Below are 17,385 nucleotides of genomic sequence, written 5' to 3' on the forward strand. Positions count from 1 at the left end.
ATACTTGGCTAATGAGAAAGATAACAATGGGCGTGAGTGGTGATGTGCTCATGTGATCATATAAAGCCCCCGATGCGTTTTACGTAGGGTGTGAGCTTGTTTGATGCATTTTACGAAGACGATATCTGATTAAGTTCGAATGCCTCAAAGTCAACAAGATGCCGTTCACAAATGGATTTCGAAATGAAACTCCTTACATGTATGCCGTCTTGATGCGTTTACACGAGACAATGCCGTGCTTGATGGGGCGAGACGATACTCGATTACACCGGATGACTACAAACCTTCAAGTTAGCCTTGGGACCTGAGTGGTCGTAATAATCTGGAAACATAGTCTCAAGGGTTGCATGGTAGTATGGGATGCCATGCGATTCTCGAGACACCACATGTGTAAAGTGCATGAATGCTGAGTGCATATGATGAGAATGATGCCAAAGTCTACACACGTGTGGCATGGATATATATGAGTTACATGAGAAAAATGCATGAATTAAATGTCATTTCAGTGACTTATGTGGCACATGCATGCTTTGATTGACCATGTTTATAAATTGAGAGGCATGAAAATATCGTCGATATTTGAGTCAAAAAGGCACACATAAGTTTATAGATTTATACGCCTTTGATTAGAACTCGAGAGATTTAAGTTGCTGCATGGTGCTTGGAATTATTGTTATTCATACCCGGATTAATAAATTATGAACTTCGTATGCTTAATGGAATTGTGCACTCACGTAATGATTATTAATACTATAATTGGACACATGATAAAGTGTCGCATGTTGAGTGGCTTAATTCATGTTAATAGATAATATAAAGCGAAGGCTTTGTTATTGGTCTGCCATCAATAGATAACCTGCATATTTAGGACGTTTCTGAGGTAAATGACTTTCCTACGCGAGATTTAGAAAGTTCACTCGTTGAATTTATCTCACTCCTCGTTGTTTAACTTTTTCAGGCCCTAATCATGGCTATCCGAACCTGAGCCAAAATACCTTGAGATGGACGTGTACTAGACACGTAGGGGATACCACTTTGTGAGGTCACCCTCATAGAATATAGGTGTTAGGTTAACCCAACCTCGATACTTGGACAAGTATGAAGGAATCCACTACGCGGACGTGTAAATAGCTATATTTTTTTTTAATTTTATGTAAGGACATATTATGTTTGATGGTAGATGTGTGTCATATAAAGTGTGTTTTGATTGTATGACTTATACTATCCCTATTGTTTGTTAATAGTTGAGAAATATTTATCCTGCTTCCGCTTGTGTATGATCAAAAGATGAAATGAATGGATCAGCGACACGTTCTGAAACGTCGCAAGCAAGCAAATAACCTAAGTGAAAAAGCAATGGCCCAGGCTATCATGAGCCCAGAGCAGGTTGGGGTGCAACACCTTCATTGAATTTTATGTGATGTCATTGTCTAATTGCTCATGTCGACATGATAACATACGTTTGTCGTCTAGTAACCTACCTACCTCTCTTTCACCAACTCAATCAAATAAACATAGTAACACATTATTCGTCTTACGATAATTTGAGATAGTGATAAAGTAATGCGAAATAATATCATAATTCTTCCATTAACTCATAACTCAATTATGAATATTAGTGCATTTTTAGAATAATGTAAGGAGGATAAATTCATTAATTTAGCACTATCGGCTGTGAGGAGTTCTCAGCTCTTGAAAATCAATTTCGTGAATTCTTGTTTAAATCAAACGATCCCCTTTCTTTTAGGAGTCAAAAGTGTATTCTCATGAAAAATTGATGGGATTTTTTACCAACCTGCCATATTATTTCTAAATTCATCCTAATTGTTGATCAATCTTAATGTTATGTAAATGAGGACTCGTTTTTTTTTTTTTTTTTTGGGTCAAATATAAATGAGGACTTATAATGATGCTATTTTGCACATGTCAACTTAGGCTGCGTTTGTTTTTATTTCCTTTTTCTGTTTCTAAACATTTTTCTGTTTTTTGTTCCCGGAACAAAAAAGAAGCAACGCGTTTGTTTGCGTTTTTGTTCCAAAATTATTTTTTGTTCCCAAACACATATGGAACAACAGTAAACAAGAAACAAAAAAAAAGTTATTTTTTGTTTCTAGAACAAAATTTAGAAACACTTTCCATTTTCTTCTTCTTTTTCTTCTTTTTTTTTTGGCCGGTCGCCGGCCTCGGCCATGGCCGGCGACTAGCTGTCGAGGGCCGGTGACCTCGCCGGAGTGTCGCCAGCCCCCGGCGAGGCCGAGCTCGCCCGGCCGGCCGACGAGGCTCGCGTCGCCCGGCGGTGGCTCGGCGAGGCCGAGCGTCGGCCGGCCGCTAGGCGAGCTCGGCCTCGCCGAATCTGGGCGAGCTCACCCAACCAAGGCGAGGCCACCGGCCCTCGTCGGCCAATCGCTGGCCATGGCCAAGGCCGATGACCGACCAAAAGAAGAAAAAAAGGAAAAAGGAAAAAGAAAAAGAAAAAAGAAAAAAGGGAAAAATAAATAAGAAAATAGAAAAAATAAAATAAAATTATTAAAAAATAAAAGAAAAAAAAAAAATTATACAAATTTGCCAAACGCGTTTACGTTCATTTTTTATTTTCCGAACAAGTTTACTAAACACGTTTTTGTTAAAAAATGTTCCACGGAACGAAAACTTTTTCTATTTCGTTTCCCGAAGTTTTAAACAAAATGTTACCAAATGCGCCCTTACTCGATTTTTTTACCCAAGGTCCACTTCTTGTGCTCGCTTAGGTGAAGAATGAACTTCTTATTTTCTTACTCTCTTTTTTTCATTCCTTTCTTTTTGTTTACTTTGTGGGTAGTCAGTTTTAATAATTTATGATAATATTTGAAGGAGATGCCATGATTGAATTGTTTAATATAATTTTATATTGCTTAATGATTTATATATATATATATATATATATATATATATATATATATATATATATATTATAGCAAGGTCTCCACCTAGCCAAGCCTAGCTTGCTAATATTCATACATGTGTCGTTAAGCACCGCTCCTTGCAGGGGATTTTTTTTTTTTTTAATAGATCATGACATAGCAACGACTTAATGAGGGAACCCCAATAATGAGAAAATTCACATAAAAAAAGAGAAAAAGAAAATTATGGTTTTAATCGTCATAGAAATTATAAACTTAATATAATTCTTGGCGATAATATTGATAATTGTTGCGTTCAATCATTAATATATTTAAAAGTGTTATTTAACTTGGAAAAAAAAGGCAGAGTATTCAAATCTCCACCTTTCCAGGGGATTGTGGTGAAGACAATATCATTTCAGAAATGGGTTGCCTGTAGATGTGATCCTCTGCGAGGATACTTTCGTCTTTTCGGTTAGATGGCCACGTTCTGAACCCTAACATCTCTATGTTCCGCTCCCTCTTGCGTTTCTTTCGCTCGCTATCGGAGCATTCTACCTCCGAGGTTTTCCCGCTTCCGAAAACCTCCGCCAGCTGCCTCCGGCGAGCGCTCGTCGGAGATCGGAGCTCTCGCTCTTGCTCTCAGACGTCAATTCCTCGCCGGCTCGTGCTCCAGTAGATCAAGTTCCCGGTCCTCCATTTCGGCTGTCGATTCGCGGTTCGTCCTCTTCTCGGCGAGGGTTCTCTCTCCCCCAGGTTCGTTCCGTCTCTCTCTCTATTGCTCGGGCAATAGCTTTGTCTTCCGTCAGACATGGCGCTTGCTTCGTGGAAGCATTGGGAGTGAGCGAGCGGTGACACGGTCTTCATTTCTCGTAATAAAAAATTGCGAAACTTAAAAAGTTTCGTACGCTGATTCTTGTCTCTGTCGAAACCTGGTGTTTTTCTCTGTCAATTGGAATGCGAAAATACGCCGGATTGCAGATTGCCATGTTCTTTCTAGGATTGCGTGTAGTACTCGGAAATTTCAGTGTGTTGAATTGATCATTTGTTCATTTGTACTTCCTCTTTGTCTTGGATATATGAAAAATTGGCTTAGCGATGTCATGAGTATGCGTCGTGTTTTCGATGCAATGTTTGTTTTGGTTTTATGTTGGTCAGGATGCTGGTTATTGTTCATTTGGATTCGAAAAATTTGTGAGTTTCCTCCGTCATTTGAAATAGTCGCTGGAGAGTGTTCACACGAGATTACTTTATGTAATTTTTTAGAACGGTGGCACGAAATATAGTGGGATGTATTTCAGTGTTCATTTGCCCCTGAATGGATAAGAAGTGAAGTTAAATGAACATACTTAAATCCTTTAGGTATTTTTTTTTTTTTGGTTTTTTTCTTAATGATGTTGGTTGACTGAGTGTCTTAGAGCACCCAAGAAATTGTGTAGCTTGTTCTGCAATGGGATAATTACCGAGGTAGGAGCTTGCTTGATGACTGTAAGAAAGTTGCCTTCACCAGGGCTTGCTGAGAAATGAATCAGGGCCTCACTTCTTGAGGAGCAATCTAGTGTTGAGTATTCGCCAACTCCCTTGACCCTTAGGTTGCAGCAATTTTTATGCTGTTTGCATTAGATGGAATGTGCACTAACATGTCATTTACCATGTCTAGTTACAATCTTTATGAGGATGTGTACCGCTATGCTTTTGATAAATTTTTCAAGGGAGAAGTTCATCGGTTTACTGACTCTGTCGATGCAGGAATTTGGTCTTGATTTATATTTTCCATGGGAGACACAGAGAACACCCTTCCTCCCTCAAAGAAAAGGGCCGCGGGTAGAGAACTTAATCGCGATAGGCCTGAGCTTGATGATGAGGATGACGCATCAGAACAAGAGAGCGGGACCTTCAAGAGGGCAAGCAATGAAGTGCTAGCAATGAGGAGAATTGTCAAAGTACGTCGAAATCAAGGCACGTCTGCCCCTTCTTTCAATCCCTTTGCTGGAATTCGCTTGGTTCCACCTGCTGAGGCAAAGCCCACGGAGGCGAGCCCTGAAGAGGAAGTTGTGAGTGAGAAGGCTACTGCTGGTTTGGATGAAAAGGGTAAAGAGATTGAGAAGGACACCAATGGTGATAATAAACAAGCAGAAAGCAAAACTGAAGAGGTTGGAACAGAATCCGCTGCAGATAAGGAGGATGTTGCAGATAAAGATGTCAATGATGATGTTGAAAACGCATCGGAACCTAAGCCAGAGGGCGAGGCAGCAACTGGAGGTGAAAAAACCGAAAGCGATGTCAAGAAAGATGACGAAAATGCAAATTCAACTACTGAAACTACTCCGCTGAGCTCATTCCGACAGCTTTCAAGTACACAAAATGCATTCACCGGTCTTGCCGGTACTGGCTTTTCTAATTCTACATTTTCATTTGGGTCTATTCCAAAGGAAGGGTCTGCAACAGGCACTGGTTCTGGTTCTCTTTTTGGACTCAAAGGTGACCAGCCTTCTTTTGGGTTTGGTCCCTCCAGTAATGGGAACTCCTCAATTTTTAGTTCTTCTGTTGTGTCCAAGGGTGAGAATAGCAGTGTCACAACTCTGCAGGAGGTTGTGGTTGAGACAGGTGAAGAAAATGAGAGGGTGGTTTTTTCTGCTGATTCTGTGTTGTTTGAATATGTGGAGGGTAGCTGGAAGGAACGTGGTAAAGGTGAAATCAAAGTGAATGTCTCGACAACTGGTAATGAGAAAGCCAGACTCGTCATGAGAACTAGGGGGAATTACAGGCTTATTTTGAATGCCGGTCTTTACCCAGAAATGAAGCTCGCAAATATGGAAAAGAAAGGCATCACTTTTGCGTGCGTTAACAGCATCACTGAAGAAAAGGGCAATCTTTCTACATTTGCTCTCAAGTTCAAAGATGGCTCCATCGTAGAAGTGTTCCGTCAGGCCGTCGTAATGCACCAAGGTAATACGGGACAGAAAGATGATGATACAGCTGCAGTTTTGAAGACTCCAGAAAATTCCCCTAAAGCTTCAAGTGAGTGAAAGGTGGTAGACGCCCAAATAGACGATTCTGTTCTGTTTCGATGTCGTTTGTGGAAGTCATTGGTGAGAATAATCTCATAACTAAGCAATTTCTGGGTCCTCATGAAGCAGAGTTTAGGGTATATGATCTTTCTGGTCGCTTTGGCCTTTGCTGACATGTTTTTTACCTTTCTTGTGTATTGTGTCTTAAACTGTGAACTATCATTTACAAACCTCAGAACATGCAGCAACGAGAGGATGAGCTATTGTCCATATCGGGTTGCTAGTTGACGAGTTTACCGATCAGAGGACATAATGAAGCAGCTTTGTTTACCTTTTGGTTGCTAAGCATGATTCGGCTTGCTCATATGGCGGTCATTAAACTTGGCTCTACAGGATTCACTGGGTCCATACTTTTTCTGTTTTGCCAATTATCTCCTCTGCTCATTGAGAAAGAGTGACTGAATATTTGAACTGAGCAGTAGTGCGGTCCTCCCATGTTCCAACAGGAGAGATACAGCCTTGTCTGGGTGATTCTACAATAGGATAAAGACATGTAACAACGTTGATATTTGTCTGTGGTTGGTTAAAATCAAATCAAGAATATTTTCTCATCAAATACAGGAATCTGCCATGATGAGGCTTCTTTTCTATGTATAGGATGATAAAAAAGGTTAAGTCGTTCGGTATTTTTTTTTTTTTTTTTTTGGGTCTGAAGTCGTTCAGTATTTTCCCGCCAAATTTTGGGTTTTCAAAATCCATGTGCTCGCCCACCGTCTCTCCTCGTTTTTCATTCCGAGCGTTGCTAGCGGGACAGTACACGTACCATACGTTAGTGGCGGGGCAACGATGGCCGCAAATCGTGCGATGATGACCACATATTGCAGATGCATTTGAAGAAATAAATCCAAGGGTATTAGTCAAGCCAAAAAACAATACATGGGACATTTCAACTGCAAGTTTGAGTCGATGGTTATAATTCCAAAATCAAATATATAAATAAATTCTATGGCATTAAATTTGTAATATATAGATAAAAGTAATATGATGGAAAAATTTGGTCTGTTTTTTTAATTGTGCCAGAAATTTTTCAAAAGAAAAAGTAGCTTTTTTTTCCTTTTTTTCAAACTTTAAGGATGAAAATATCACGTATAAGTTATTTACACTAATCGCTTTATAGATTTCACAATAGAGAGGAAAAGCTCGTGGGCAGTTATTTGTCGCTTTCGTGGGCAGTTATATGTCGCTTTCGTTACAGGTGCACGACAAAGAAGGGTCAGCTAAGTCAATCCGGTTGTTTAACAATGGTGAGGAATTCCTCTAGCGGAGCCTAAGAAATCCAAAATGACTAAACGCCCTTTCGAACCAACTTAACCAACCAAATGGAATGAGAAGCCATGTAAATGTACAATACTATCATCATAAGTGTAAATGCCTTCGGGATATGAGTTGAGCATAATTACATGGAACATTGGATGGAACTTAAGCTTTGGGAAAAACTCAAGCTCGTAGGCAACCTTCCCGAATCGTTCAAGAATTTGGAAAGGACCTTCGCAGCGTCGAAGGAGGCCTACTTCTAGTATTCTGGAAATTTAATTCTTATTTTCAATTACTTTTATAATCTCTTTTTAGAGACACTATTTTGATACATGTGATTATCATATTATAGTGTTTAATTTGTTAGGGCTAGATCTATCACCTAGAGGGGGTGAATAAGTGATATTACGGAAATTAGAAGAATTGAAAACTAATATCGCAAAAGTACAACTTATGATGACAAAAAGTGTAGTGCGTTTACAATTAATTCTATTAAAAATAAAATAAAGAGAGTGCGAGATAGAAAATTGCATACAAAATATTATAATGATTCGGCTTTGACAAGCCTACATTCACCCTATCATGCTAACATCTTATCGGCTGGATTTCACTATACAAACGAATCAGAAGTTACAAGTCTGAGTAATGATTACTCAAGCTCGTGTGAACAACTCTTCACACAATCATAAGGACGAAAGCATTTGATCGGAAATACTCTTAAGACTTCGGAATTATAAGTTTTGATTCTCTCGTGCTGTATATATTTTTTTCTTTCAGCTTTGAGACTTGCTTTTATACTCCTTCCTGTCCAAGCTAACTGTTAAACATATCTCCAAGAGGATTATCTAGTCGATCTACCTATTGGTCTGGAGCTTGTTTAGAAGATATGATTACTTTGAGGTTGCCTAGAGTGGAGCTTCACTTAGATTTTGCCACTCATATAACAATTTGGGTTTCCATAAGTCAAAGTACTTAAATTTGGAAAGGATGCTTTGCCACAAGTTTAAAGCTTAGGAAATCCAAATCTTGGAGAGATAATTTTGGAAAATTTTCCTTTGGAACTTCTTATATATAAAGCAAGGAAAAGCGGGCTTAGCAACTGAGGCCCGGTAAGCATTGAAACGAGCCAAATAGCATTGAAAACCCTCTGCTGGTTTGCTCTCTGTTCTTGGTTGATCTTGGGACTGAGAAAGGCTGCTCAACAATTGGGAAGGCGGAAACAGCAAGGTTGAACCAGAGGTGGCTGCAGCAAGCTTGGCGGACAAAATCGACAACGTACGGTTGTCCACGGTGGTCCGACGGTCAAGGGAAGACTCGGGGACACTGCTGGAGCAGGGAGAGGTCCAGGGAACGGCGAAGACAGTCGCGCGGCAAGGTGAGGCGCGACGGGCTGGCGCGGGCGGATGATGGTATTGCGGCGACTTTGATTGGCTTCGGCGATGGCTTGACAAACAAAGAGCACAAGCTCTAGACAGCATCATCGCCACGATCTATGTATCGCCACGATCTATGTAACATCGCGGGTCTTCACTGTACACATATTGTTCGCTTTGGACACTAAGTCCTCACGGTTTTGTTCCTCTCGATTTTCTTCCTCTCGGGTAGCCCATATTACCCCAAGAAAATGCGTATGTACAATTAGAGGAGACCTAAGCCTAAGCCTTATAAGTTAGCCTAATAGTCCCTTCCTAGGCGATGTGGGACAAGAGAGGGACTCTTTCCTTGTGCACATTCGAGGACCGTCACTCGAGCCGTCACACTCATCACCTCTTAACAGAAGAGCGTCCTCGCTATGGCTCTCAGAACAACATTCTTGTTGTAGCCTACACACGGTCGAGAGTCGGCTCTGATATCACTTGTAAAGAGAAGAGCGTCCTCACGAGCCCTTAGAACAGCATTCTTGCTGTAGCCCGCACACGGTCGGGAGTCCTCAGAACAGCCCACACAGAACAGCCCACACATGGTCGGGAGTCCTCAGAACAACCCACACATGGTCGGGAGTCCTCAGAACAGCATTCTTGCTGTAGCCCACACATGGTCGGGAATCCTCAAAACATCCCACACATGGTTAGGAGTCCTCAGAACATCCCACACATGGTCAGGAGTCCTCGAACATCCCACACATGGTCTTGCTTGTAGCCCACACATGGTCGGGAGTCCTCAGAACAGCCCACACATGGTCGGGAGTCCTCAGAACAACCCACACATGGTCAGGAGTCCTCAGAACAGCATTCTTGCTGTAGCCCACACACGGTCGGGAGTCCTCGGCCCACACATGGTCAGTCCTGTAACAACCCACACATGGTCGGGAGTCCTCGAACAAAGATTCTTGAACACACACCTCAGTTTTTCACTTGTACACATATTGTCTGCTTTGAACACTAAGTCCTCACGATTTTGTTCCTCTCGGGGTAGCTCATACTACCCCCAAGAAAACGCATATGTACAGTTAGAGGGGACCTAAACCTTATAAGGGACCTAAGCCTTATAAATTAGCCTAGTACTCTCTCCTTAGGCGATGTGGGACAAGAGAGGGACTCATTCCTTGCGCATGTCCGAGGACCGTCGCTCGGGCCGTCACAGTCTAGACACACGAGATGCTGGCTGGAGGTGTCAAGAGTGGAGTGGCTCCAGTGGAGGGCCACGAAATGAGGGTCGTCGACGGTGGAACGCCACGACCGGCAGACGCACCGAAACCGGAGGAGAGATCTCACTGGCAATCGCCTTAGGATCTCAACGGCGACGTCATGAGGGAGCTTCAAGCCGCCATCGTCGTCGGAGCCGGACGAACTCATGGCGGTTTCAGGGGTTGAGAAGAAGGGAGAAGTAGAAAGCTGGAAAGAAACCCCGTTGACCTTGATGGCAGGCCGACTAATCTTGGGGTCAAACTCAGAACTGGGAGGAGCTAATTTTTTTTTTTTAAAATCGCTTTCATGTGTTTATTGTATTACTTGAAAAATCTGTATGAAATTATAGTTTTTTTTTTCTATCTTAGAATAATTTGTTAAACACATGCTATTTCAACAAATATTTTCCGTTTCAAATAATGAACTTACTGCAAACAATCCTTGAAATTGTGGAGGAAGGTGAGAAAGAGAGGGTCAATGACAAAACTTAAGACTAAATTGGTGAAGAATAAATTACAATTTAAACAAGTTGTCTGGATCATCTTACAAAACTACAAATATACTTTTTTTATCTGTATAGTTTATTTGCTAAAAGTCATTTGCACTTAAACTAGCATCAATGTTTCAAATTAAATCACATATAATTTCTTAGTATGAATTTCTAAAGGTTTCTTTTGTTGAAAATATGACATTGGTAAGTTAATTTTTATCATTTATTTATGGTTTCATTTTTTGGGCATTATGTTAAAATCGAAACAAAATAAAAATGTCCAGTTCAGGTTGAAACGTAGCCCTTGCTGAAGCACAAGCACGCCTAACATAATTGAGCATGAGGGTAACCCTTTTCAACAAGATGAGAATCAAAATAGTTGAGATGAAGAAGGAATATTGATAATAAAATTGTCAATCTATATAAAAAGGGGTTTGGATTTTTGTGTTGACTTATTTATATTATCCCTATCATTTTATATTTTAGATAAATATAAGCACACCATCGTGTATGATCCGATATCTCATTTGAAATGGATCATATGTTCAATGTATTCACGTATGTATGCATTTGTCTTTTTTATAAGTATATGGGCATTTGTTTACGTTTATATCAATTTTCAAATTCGTCCACCAAGTATCAATGTATATTTTAAGTGGAATTTAGCAATTACCTTATTAGTTTCAGGACTATTCGTACAAATATTGTTAATTCAATCAAAAAATTCTTAAAGCAAAAAAGCTATTGTTTAAATTTGCAATCTCCAAGTCGCTAAACGATCAAACTCGTATGCACGTAGATAACAAGGTGCCATATGCTTTTTTATAGCAAAAACAAGGTGCCATGTTGGACGCAGAAAATTAACTCATGAAGTGACATAAAAGTTTCTGCAATACCTAACATGAAACAGAAGATATAGCAATTTTTATACGAAATCTCATGGAATACAGTTAGTTAATATATACTAAAACATACATCAAGCATGTCGACATTTCTTCCAATAAGCTCTCATTGTCCTCTTATCTTGATTTGCTAACATATTACATATAAAAAATACACCGAGCACGGGCCAGCCAAGGGCGCAATAACCCCGCCAAGCCCTTGCAATCCATCATCGGCAATGTCACAACAACATATCTATATTCTTAAAATACGTATAATTGACAAAACAATTTATTTGATATGTACTTTGAGACCCACATGTCTAATTCATTAGGTAAAGGACAACTGTAATTCTCTTTTCAGATAAGTTGATACATTGCATCATCAACTTCATAAAACAAGAGGGTCATTAAGGGGAATATTCCCACACGCCGCCCAACAGGACAGAGACAACAATTACAAACTGTACTCAAACAAGCATGAACTACACAAATCTAAGGCGTTGCATCAAACAGATGCTGAACTCGACAGATTTCAAATTTGATCGATCTAAGAATATCCCCTTGAAACTCGATAAACTCCAAATTGATGTTAAACTAAAACATTGATGAATCTAAGAACATCGTCCACGAAGCAGCAGCTTGGCCATGAAGCTTTCCAGATAAATTATATACTGGCATGCCAAAGAAACTAGCACATTACTTTCTGCTGTTCTTTGCCATTCCCCATTTGCAAGAGCCAGTTGAGCTCAGATTGACAATCACCAGAATTCCTATCAATAAAGAAGAGCTCGAGCACCTTGCACCAGACTTGGGAGGAAAACTACAATTTGAATTCACTTTCCCGGATGTCTTATCAAGGAGGAAGCAGAGAGTATCTCATCTACAGACCACATTCCCACAGGGCTGATGAAATAATTGTTAACGTGCCAAATCATTACTGTACCATAAGATGGAATGAAACTTCCAACCCACAACTCATTTGGGGGAAAGGTGTACGGTGATAATATACTTTCCAATGTTTCCTTAATCCATTAGTGTAACTGTCTACATTGATCAATAAACGAGCCTGTTAGGTATGCATTGTCAGTGCTACCAAAAAGTCAGGAGATAAGAAACAAAACACAGTAGTCTGTAGTTGCACTCTTTGCAATGCTATAGAGTAAGATGTGGAGAAGCTGAAAAATGTTTATGGTTTTTTTTCTTCTTTTTTTCCCACGTCATCTATAATCTGCTAGTAGTGGTAATGCTGAAGGTGTAGATGCAGTCTTCAGTTGCATGCTTTCACTCATACACAGAACACACTTTGATTAGTCTAAATGAAAACTCTGTGAAAAGGCATATGCATTCCAAAGCTTAGTACCGATAATAAATGGGCACCACCTCACTTCTTTTGCTCATTATTTTGTAGCCAGAGTGGATATGAATATGACCATTTCTTCTAAATTCAGATGTCCCTTTCAACTCTCAGACAGAACCAAAGTGAAACAAAGCTCTTTATGACAGTGACCAAATCCCATTGTGTTGATAGTGGAAGATTTGCTTAATTTCCTGAAATTGGATTCAAGAAACACATTTCCATCACAGGCTCCATCAAATTTTGCTACTAGCCCACAAGTCTCGAAAGGATACCACTTAGTCCAAGACTCAGGCAGGCCATACTCCTTCATAACCCAAATGCAACATATGGAATGCAGTTCAGGATGCACAACTGCATCTGTGAAATTAATGAACACAGCTAGCAAGTCATTTAATACTTCCAAGGTCACTAATAGACCACCATTGTGTTCGTGAATAATCTCTTCCAGCAGAGCCATTCCATCAAACACCTCACTGACGAATCGAACAAGTATATTGATGCATCTCCACTCCCAGATCATCCAACTTGCAGCAAACCGTGCCGATCCCCATTCAAGGAGAATGAGGGCATGTAACTGAAGAAAGCAGTAACCTATCCAAACTTCTCCAGAGAACTTGTACTGAGTGAATGAATCTCGACTAGAGAATCCTCACAATCTTATCATCGTTAGACTAGCATCAAAGCTGAAACCTAGAGTCACATGGATCTTATATGCTATTTCTTCTCAATTCAGATGCAACTTTCAACTTCTCCGCAAGCATCACTCTTTCATACCAATACATATAGCAGCAATCAAATCATATCTAAAGTGAAACAAGGCTCTCTACCACGTTGACCAAAGCACATGGTGTTGATAGTGGAAGGAGTGTGATTCTTCCTGTCATCGGATTCCGAATAATTCGTCCTCGATTGTCTATTTCCATAACAAGTTCACCATTCTGCGTGAAGCCATCGAATCCGGTTAACAGTCCACTAGCCTCAAAAGTATACAGAATCAGGCACACCATAGTTTCTCATAATCCAGACAGAACAAACAGAATGAGATTCAGGATGCCCAGCTGCCTCTGCACGACTAATAAACACAGCCAGCAAATCACTCAATAACCACCGTTGTCTTGGTGAGAAATCTCTTCTGGAAGAGTCATTTCATCAAACACCTCACCTGCGACCTCAAACAAGATTATCAATCCGTATCCAGTCTCCTCTCAATTGAAAGCAAGCCAGTGCAGATTCCCATTCAAGAAGACCACAGGTTCGTGGTAGGATAAAGCAGGAACCTCACACTCCAAACTTCTCCAGAAATCTGTACTGAGTGAATAAATCTTGGCTGAACACTTAGTCCGGCCAAAGCGTCGACGGTTAGCTGGACAGAAGAGAATCCTCACAATCTTATAGTCATTAGACCCAGCATCGAAGCCAAACCCTAAACTTATACAAGCAGCCCTCCCGCGAAGAATTGGATTCTCCAGAGCGGGTCGTGGAATGGCCTTGTGCTTTCTGGTGAATAAATTCCACAGATACATCGTCGGATCACTGCCAATTATGAAACTTCCGGTGACACAGATCAAACCATTACACGAACCGACAAAATCGTAACTGTGGAGAGGGGCAGCAAAGGGCATTTCGATTTGAGACTTGGAAGGCCGAGTGAGGGACGCATTGGGTAACAGAGAGCACATGTCCTGGAGAGGATCGTATACCAGATGCCAATTGGAGGCGTCGAGAGCGGAATGGCTCAGGTGGAGGGCCACGAAACGAGGGTCGTCAATGGTGGATCGCCATGACCGGGAGACGCACCTGAACCGGAGGAGCGATCTCGCCGGCAACCGCTTCAGGATCTCGACGGCGACGTCGTGAGGGAGCTTCGGGTCATCGTCGGAGGAGGAACTCATGATGGGCAGGGTTTGACAAGAAGACTCCACTGACAAAGCACAACATTTTTCATTTGATATCACTCGCTCTCTCTTTTGAAAAGCACCAAGGCTGCGTTTAGCGGTCGGATAGGATATGATTTATTATATTTTACATTTGATACTTATTCAAGACAAGATAAAATCGAATATAAGGGAATATAGATAAAATAAAATTATTTGATACTTAACGTGGATAGATTTCTAATATTCATAAAAGAAAGTAACTTTTCTTGAACAACAAAGTTATTAAATTAACAAAATTGAAATTATATTTCAATATAAATAATATTTGAATTATAATTTAAGAAATTTAAAATTTAAAATAAAAATGTATTTTTAATTAATCTTATTTTAATTTATATATCAATTTAATTCTATCTTATAATAAACATTCACTCTATAAATCAAATATTTACATTTATTGTATATTTTAGGTATTTTTGTATTTTAGGTATGTTAGTACAGTTTACTATTTGATAAAAATTTATTAAAGAATGATGAAACATAAAATAATAATAATAATGAAAATAATATAAAAAAGAGGAAAAATAAAATAAATAAATAAATATAAATTAAGAAATAATGTTACGAGATATTTTCACCATATCCGTTTATGAATATTTATTTTCATTTATAATGATATGTCATATATAAATATATATGATATGATGTAAATATATGCGATTTTAATATTTGCGATTTACCAAATAATTGATGAGATATAAAAAAATCTCAGGATTTCATATCCTATCATATCCAGTTCTATTCCGATTAAAAATTCGGATGACCAAACATAGCCAAGTGTCTTCCCCACATAACATAATAGATAGTGCAGGCATGAAAACTAATCAACATATGATTACAAAAATGATAGTATTTAATATACTATGAGAATAATCATTAAAAAATCAAATTATAAATAATTATAAATTAATGTTGGACCTATTTTTTAATAATTTATTAATTATAATAAACTGTTATTCTCATAGTACCCTTAAAATTTTTATGCTAACAAAGCCTTAAGATTATTAATTATTATCATTTCTCAAAGCTTGAAATTTTTCTTTTCTACTTATACAATTTCATGGGAGACACAATAAGTAAAGAGCTAAAATCATATCATCATACTCTTAAAAACTAAAGAGAGATGTGCTGGTAAGGGTGCAACAACATACTTAAACCCAACTGACTTGAACTGAAAATTTTAGGTGGGGTCTCATTCTAGTGAGCGAGAAGTAAAAAAAAATTGAATATCTTGATGATGCGACTCAATTTGGGTCATGAAAAATAAAAACTAAACACTAAGTAGCTCCCCTCAGCACCTTTGGCACCACCATTTACCGGACCCCCATGTTCTGCTGCGCCTCCTCCAAATCAACATGAAGAGCTCACATCAACACTATCAAAGCCGTTGTTCATGGTAGTTCGGCTTTCCTTGGAAGTCCAAATCTCGACATCTATGGATGTCCATATCTCCATAGCTATGTCCATGCTCATACACACTTGAGCTCGTAGCTGGGATCTTTTACAATTCTCCATCTCATCCATGCTCTCAATGAGCTCTGTTCTTTTCCTTCTCATCCAGATCTCAATGAGGCTGGCGGTCATGGAGCCTCATCGTCTCCATATTGGGAGAAGACACTCTAGATTTTGACCCCGTTCATTTCACAGAAAATAAAGGCTAAGAACTTGTTTTTCGAATTTTCCGACGTTCATTTCATGGAAAATGAATTGCTTGGGAAAAATTATTTTCATAAAGGAAAAAAAAGTCTTTTGAACTAAAGGAACATATTTTCTACTTTTGAAAAGTTAAAAATATTTTTCTCACTTAATCTCTCTTATCTCACATCTCTATAAGCCCTCACTTCCTTCTCCCCCTCCTCCTCCTCCTCCTCCTCCTCATTTTTTTTTCCTAAAAAAATATTTTTTTTTTCAATTCAAATTATTTTAGGAAAATTTTAAATAAGGACCTAAAGTAGAGCAATTTTCTCAAAAAATACCTAAAGTGGACACTATCTCAAATAAGGATCCAAAGTGGCTAACTTACCTTCAATTAGAGCTGTTAAACGGATGGGTCGGGTCGGGTTTGGGTCGATCCAAATGGACTCATTAACCCATTTATGACCAATTTATGTCTAATGTAAATTATTTGATCCATACTCAACCCAACCCATACCCGGCCCATACTCAACCCAACTCATATTAATAAAATATTTTCATATTTAACCAAACTAAGGAAAACTTATTCTTATGTTTTTTTTTTAAATTATATTACTAAAAACTTCCAAGCAATACAAATCCAATTAATAATTTTTCAATTCTTTTATAATTTTTCAAAAAATTATTTCTTATATATATTTAAAACTAAAATATTTTTATACAATACAAATTTAATGGACAATTTTTAAAAATTTTAAAATAATTATTTTAAAAATCGAATTTTAATTATTTTTATTTTTTAAAAAATTAAAATTTTAATTATTTTTATTTTTATTTTTTAAAATATAATTTTTAATTTTTAATTTTCTTTTTCTTTTTTGTTTTTTTTTTGTTCTTCTTCTTCTTTGGCCGGCCGGCCATAATGACGGCCGGTGGTCGGCCATAGGCGAGCCTCGAGCTCGTGGCTCGCCGATCCGACCCTGGCGAGCTCGCGGCTCACCAGATCGGCGAGGCTCGAGCCTCGCCCGGCGAGCCGAGCGAGCCTCGCCCGACAATGGCAGTTCGAGTCTCGCCAAATTGGCGAGCTCCGGCTCGCCCGACGTCGGCAAGCTCGAGGCTCACTTGGCCTGGTCGTTGACAACCGAGAGGAAGAAGAAAGAAAAAAAAAAAAAATAATTAAAATAAAAAAATAATTATATTTTCGGTTTTTATAATAAAAAAAGTTAAAAATTGTAAAATTAAAGAGAGAAG

At 39.0% G+C, this 17,385-nt stretch overlaps 2 protein-coding genes across 2 annotated transcripts; one reads left to right on the top strand and one right to left on the bottom strand.

Moving 5' to 3' along the window:
* The first annotated feature begins 3,395 nt into the window (after positions 1–3,395).
* LOC104449800 (nuclear pore complex protein NUP50A) lies at positions 3,396–6,270 on the top strand. The gene is made up of 2 exons (XM_010064067.3): positions 3,396–3,635; positions 4,629–6,270. The coding sequence occupies exon 2, from the start codon at positions 4,655–4,657 to the stop codon at positions 5,906–5,908; it is 1,254 nt and encodes a 417-aa protein (XP_010062369.1). The 5' UTR covers positions 3,396–3,635; positions 4,629–4,654; the 3' UTR covers positions 5,909–6,270.
* A 5,268-nt stretch (positions 6,271–11,538) lies between these two features.
* On the bottom strand, positions 11,539–14,536 carry LOC104449801 (F-box/kelch-repeat protein At3g23880). Its single transcript, XM_010064068.3, has one exon. It carries the CDS (start codon positions 14,452–14,454, stop codon positions 13,768–13,770), a length of 687 nt encoding a protein of 228 aa, XP_010062370.3. The 5' UTR covers positions 14,455–14,536; the 3' UTR covers positions 11,539–13,767.
* Between the last annotated feature and the right edge of the window lie 2,849 nt (positions 14,537–17,385).

The sequence above is a fragment of the Eucalyptus grandis genome, chromosome 6 (assembly GCF_016545825.1).
Source record: "Eucalyptus grandis isolate ANBG69807.140 chromosome 6, ASM1654582v1, whole genome shotgun sequence".
Taxonomy (NCBI): Eukaryota; Viridiplantae; Streptophyta; class Magnoliopsida; order Myrtales; family Myrtaceae; genus Eucalyptus; species Eucalyptus grandis.